The sequence below is a fragment of the Larus michahellis genome, chromosome Z (assembly GCF_964199755.1).
Source record: "Larus michahellis chromosome Z, bLarMic1.1, whole genome shotgun sequence".
Lineage (NCBI taxonomy): Eukaryota > Metazoa > Chordata > Aves > Charadriiformes > Laridae > Larus > Larus michahellis.
Genome location: NC_133930.1, coordinates 26,433,492 through 26,439,491, shown reverse-complemented (window position 1 = coordinate 26,439,491; position 6,000 = coordinate 26,433,492). Strand labels below are relative to the sequence as shown.

Genomic DNA, 6,000 nt, shown 5'->3' with positions numbered 1-6,000 from the left:
TTTGCTTGCCCGTGGCTAAGAAAGTAGGCGCACTTTGACTGTCAAAATAAGTATTTTTAACTACTTTTAAAAAAAAGGGGGGAAAAAAAGTATTTGGAACAACTCGGGGGGAGGGGGGGCGTCAGGTAGTACGTACGGAAGGCTTGAAAGCAGACCCTCTGCCAGGGTCGGGAGGGGGCTGCACCGCCGAGGATGCTTCTCCTCCTCCTCCCCCTCCCCGGTTGAAGGACCCGCTGGCTACAGGCGCTTCGTAAGACGCTGCCGAGGCGGGGAAGGGGCTTCGCGGGTTTGGAGTCCCCGGAGGCGGCGCGGGGGGACGGGCGCGGGTGCCGGGGAGGCGCCGCATGGGTGGGCGCGGCCGGGGCAGCGCCACCGGCGGGGGGTGGCGCCGGTGCCGGTGCCGGCGCGGGGTGCGCGGCGCAGGGGCGGCGGCCCCGCAGCCCGGGCGGGCGGCAGGTGGGAGCGGAGCGGGCCGGCCCGCCGGCGGTGCAGCGGGGCGGGGTGGGGAAGGGAAGGGATGGGCTGCGCCCCCAGCATCCACGTCTCGCAGAGCGGCGTGATTTACTGCCGGGACTCGGACGAGTCCAATTCCCCCCACCAGACCACCACCATCTCGCAGGGCACCGCCACCCTGCACGGCCTCTTCATCAGAACAGACGCGGCCGACTCCATCCCCTCCGTCCTCGCCTACCAGAGCCGACAGCCGCCCCCGCCGCCCTCCGCCGGCCCCCGCCGCAAGGAGCGCAGGGAGCCCGGCGCCTCCGCCCGGGCCAGGACCCCCCGCTGCTGCGGCATCGAGGCGGAGACCCAGACCAGCAACGCCAGCGTCAAGGTAAACGGCGGCCGCTCCGCAGGAGGTCCCCGGTGGCACTGGCGCGGGTCCCCCGCCCGGCCGCGGCGGAGGGAGGACGGAGCCAGAGCGTCCCCCCGCCTCCCCCGGGGAGGGAGATGATGCTTCGGCAGCCGGGATGCAGCTGCGAGGAGCGGTTGCCCTGGTGCCCACTGACTCACCGCAGCTGCGGCGGCCGGGCCGGGCTGGCACTGCGGCGGGGGGGCCGCGCCGGGGGACGCCTGGCCCGGAGCCCCCCCCCCGCCTCCCCGCCCCGGGGGCGAGCGCCGGCCGCCGGGCCCCTCGGGCTGCCGCAGCGCCGGTGTGGCTCCGGGGTGCCCCTGCGCTGCGATCGCTCCTGGAGTTGCAGCTGCGGGGGGAAAGGGTTTATTTCGAGCTTTGTGGCTGACGGCAGGGAATGGGCGTCTGGGAAGGGTGTTAATACGATGGAATAAGATCCCTCACTGCTTGGTTCTCAACAGCAAAAAATTCATCCATGCTGTAGGGTTTTCTTCATACTGTTTTCTTCCCTCTGTAGGTTTATCTTCATCCTTTTTTCCTCCCTCTATATCTGGTTAAAACGAACTGTTGCTGCTAGGCGTGGATGTTCAGCTGAGAACCAAACTGCTGTGACTTGCACACATAGGCAAATACTGGTGTAGGGGTAGGGGATACCGGCAGTGTGTCTGTAGGATCATCTCGCACCAAATCTGGAAGGCTTGGGTCCCCCTCTCAGTGGCTAAGGCAGGCACTACTGCAACCTGCACGTCAACATCTGCACTTAAGTTTAGCAGTTAAAAGAGGTGATTGCTCTGGATTATTTCTTTCTTTCATTTATATCAAAGTAGATTTTTCATTAATTTCCCTGAAAGTTTTCTGAAAATAATTTTGCCCTATTTTCGCTCTGTTCCAAAGCTTATTATCAAAACGAGTGGTGTCATGTTGAGTGCACCCTCAGCAAGTTCGCTGATGACACCAAGCTCTGTGTGATGTGGTCAACACACTGGAGGGAAGGGATGCCATCCAGCGTGTCCTGGACATGCTTGAGAGGTGGGCTTGTGCAAACCTCATGAAATTCAGCAAGGCCAAGTGTAAAGTCCTGCACATGGGTCAGGGCAATCCCAGGCACACAGGCTGGGCAGAGAATGGATTGAGAGCAGCCCTGAGGAGAAGGACTTGGGGGTGTTGGTTGATGAGAAGCTCAACATGAGCTGTCAACGTGCACTCACGGCCCAGAAATCCAACCACATCCTGGGCTGCCTCAAAAGAAGCATGGCCAGCAGGTTGAAGGAAGTGATTCTGCCCCTCTACTCCAGTCTCGTGAAACCCTACCTGGAGTACTGCATTGAGTTCTGGAGTCCTCAACACAAGAAGGACATGGACCTGTTGAAACGGGTCGAGCAGAGGGCCGCGAAGATGATCGGGGCTGGAGCACCTCTCCTATGAGGACAGGGCCCCTCACTACAAGAAGGACATTGAGGTGTTGGAGCGTGTCCAGAGAAGGGCTACAAAGCTGGTGAGGGGTCTGGAGGACAAACCTTATGAGGAACGACTGAGGGAGCTGGGGTTGTTTAGCCTGGAGAAGAGGAGGCTGAGGGGAGACCTTATCACCCTCTACAACTACCTGAAAGGAGGTTGTAGAGAGATGGGGGCTGACCTCTTCTCCCTGGTGACAAGTGATAGGACAAGAGGAAATGGGTTCAAGTTACGTCAGGGGAGGTTTAGATTGGATATTAGGAAACATTTTTTCACTGAATGGGTTATTAAACATTGGAATAGGCTGCCCATGGAGGTGGTGGATTCACCATCCCTGGAGGTGTTTAAAAAAAGGGTAGATGTAGTACTTAGGGACATGGTTTAGAAGTGGTTTTTGTCAGGGTAGGTTAATGGTTGGACTTGATGATCTTAAAGGTCCCTTCCAACCTCAGCGATTCTATGATTCTGTGACAGGCCAAGAGAGTTGGGGTTCTTCAGCCTGGAGAAGAGAAGGCTCCAGGGATACCCTATAGTAAGCAGCCTTCCAATACTTAAAGATGGCCTACAGGAAAGATGGGAAGGAACTCTTATCAGTTAGTGTAGTGATAGGATGAGCAGCAACAGTTTTAAACTGAAAGACGATAGGTTTAAATCAGATATTAGGAAGAAATTCTTTACTGTGAGGGTGGTGAGACACTGGAACAGGTTTCCCAGGGAAGTTGTGGATGCCCCATCCCTGGAGGTGTTCAAGGCCAGGCTGGATGGCGCTTTGGTGTCCCTGCCCATGGCAGTGGGGTTGGAACTAGATGATCTTTAAGGTCCCTTCCAATCCCAATTGTTCTATGATTCTACAGTGATCCCAGCTGCAATTTAGGTTACTTTTCTGTTGTACTAATACAGCAGGATATCTTAGCGCAAATTCCATGGGCTTTTGTTAGAATATAATTAAGAAATTAAAAAATTATGTAATGTTCTTCTATAATTTAAAAAATCCAGAAGTCATCTAAGGAAAACATAGGTGAGAAAGATCACAAAGGAAAAAAAAAAACACCACCACAACCCATAGTCAGTTTTTTTGTTCAAATGCTGAGAAACTTGCAGAATTGTCTGTGGTTACATTGACTGTTTTCCTCATTCAGAAGCAGAACCTGCATAATCAGTGACAGGGTAAAGTCTGAACAGGACTGGAGTAAAAACCTGTTGTATTTCTTGGGTTTGGGGATCTTTTTTTTTTTAAGTTTCAGAGCAGAATACTTAAGAAAAAAAGACAATTTTTTTTTAATGTAGAGGAGAACAGATTAGAAATTCTTGCACAATTCTTTAAGTTGAGATTTGAAAAAAAGGTCTTTTTAAGTGATAATGCCCTTTTCTGTTCTTATGAATTGTTTATTATTTACTATTGCATCATGTGCTCTTATAAACAAATGTATTTGTCCACTTTCTGATTATTAGAAGTCAATCTATTTCAGAAGTTTTTGAACTTCGTAATTGGCACTGTAATATTATTTTGGATAGTTTCAGTTCTTTTTACAATTTTAGAGTCCCAAGCACCTAACGGAAACGATGGGTTTTTTTATGTAACTGCTTCAATGATATAGTAGAAGTGTTTCCATTCTTAAGAGAACAAAGATCTGTAAAATATTTATATCATTTTTAAACTTAGAGCCTCCATTCTTGCTGCTACTCCGGGCATGATTTCCTACAGGTTAATATTATAGTTGAGTATTTGTCTGACCAAAGCAAGGCTGGAATACTATAGATCTATCATAAAGGAAAAACAGCAGGTAATACCTACTGGGCCATGGGACATGGAAAAGTATGGGAATACGGTTCTCCAATAGTACATGATAACAATATTTATTTCCATAGAAGATAAAAAATGAAGAAAAATACTTTTTTATTTTTGTACAGAACAAAGTGTCTAGGAATAGTACATGGTTTTAACTGCTGTAGGGCTTGGTTGCACATATTAGCTGTATTGAAATCTCATCTAACTCTACTTAGGGGACAAAAAAAAATACACGGTCATATGGCTGTTAGCACTATTATATATCAATATAAAATTCCAGTTGTGTAACTGTTCAACCCACTTAAACCATGCTGCTTTGTTTGTTTTCATTTTCTGTTCTAAACTGTTCTTTAGTTGTTTACACAGTCAAGTATTGCATTATTTACATTTGAACCTATCTTTATACAATGTTTTAAAACTCATCCATACGATAATATTGAAGTGGTGTTAAAAAAAAATCAACCTGTAATGATTTCAACCTGATGCAATTCAAATAAAAAAACAAAACCAATCCCATGTCGCTTAAGATATATAGCTTACCTAAACCTTTTTAAGTCCACCTAATCTGTATTCATTGGGGTGAAGTCAGTTTTACAAAGACAATTGTTTGGTTTTTTTTTCTTCCCTTTCCTTAATAAAAAGTTCTGAATTGTTCAGAGCATTCAGATATGTTGGTCACATCCTGCTCACACCGGTTATGAGTAACCATTCAGCAGTTCTATCGTGTGGGCATTTCTTTGTGGATCTCAAAAGCTTGGTAACAAATATCTACAGGTCACCTGACAAAGATCTAAAGTATTGTTAAATATTATAAGATGTGTCTGCACCCTGATTTGGAATACGACCCACAGTTTCTGGTGCCCAGCCATACGCTATGTTGCTAAGGTAGCTGGACAGAAACACTGAAGTAAAAACCAGACATTCCTTGCCCACGTTCCCTCCTTAATAAAACAAAACAGTACCAGAACAGCAAACAGTATTAATATCTCAAACCCTACATCATCTTTATATAAAGATAAAAGACATTAAGCTTACATAATGAAGCACAACATTGAGCATGAGATGATACCAAGTGTATAATGGCTGCTTGACCCATTGCTCAAATATTGCCAGTTCTGAAGTGCAACAGTACCAGATGTTTAGCAAGAAGTAAACAGCTTCTTGAACACTTCCTTGGGGTTTTGAAAAGATAATGAAAGTTCACCTTGTCTGTGTTTACAAATACATCTCTTAATTGTGGCCAAATACAAATCCTAAGTAAAAGTGTGTGCGTAGATGTACTTTTCCTGAACATCTTGATACTTAAATATTAGCCAAACTTAAAGACTATAAGAATAAACAAGTTTTAAGGCTCTTGTTACTAACATATAGCATAGTGGGGAAAACAAAACAAAACAAAACCAACCAAACAAAACCCAAAAAAACCCCAACCAACCCTCTTCAGTCTTCTATTGATTACTTTATATTTTTCTTCTTGAAATGACAAGAGCAGCAGGTGTAGTGGTTTGGTTCTTAAGCTGTGTTCTTCATGGAAGAGAAAAACCTGTTTATGAACCTCTCTTGGAAGTCAGTCACACTGGAACAGTTTTTGACAGTTCCCAGGCTTTTCTATAGCAAAATAATTATTAGAAGCAAAGCTCAGAAATAAGAAGAAATACAATGGGACAGTATCTCTTACCAGTGTTGGTCTGTGTTAAGTTCCAAGGTGGAAGCATTGAGGAGAAGTATGTCCCCTAATATGTCAAGCACCTAACTTTTACAATTTTCTTGTTAAATCTGGGGGAATAGGGAAAAAGATGCTGCCAAAGACAAATGCAAAGTGCTATGGGGAGCATTGTGAAATCCAAGTACTGAGAGTGTTGCATCAGGTCCATGGGTCCTGGAGAAATGCAACCTTAAGCATTGC

At 46.8% G+C, this 6,000-nt stretch overlaps 1 protein-coding gene across 2 annotated transcripts in view; it reads left to right on the top strand.

The window, feature by feature from the left end:
• The first annotated feature begins 405 nt into the window (after positions 1–405).
• Positions 406–6,000, top strand: part of PDE8B (phosphodiesterase 8B) — an 80,783-nt gene continuing 75,188 nt past the window's right edge. The window contains exon 1 of one of the 2 annotated variants that reach the window (XM_074569259.1): positions 406–832. In XM_074569259.1, coding sequence (XP_074425360.1) covers positions 518–832 — 315 coding nt within the window. In that variant the 5' untranslated portion in view covers positions 406–517. The remainder of the gene's footprint in view (positions 833–6,000) is intronic. The other variant, XM_074569258.1, reaches the window with a different exon arrangement.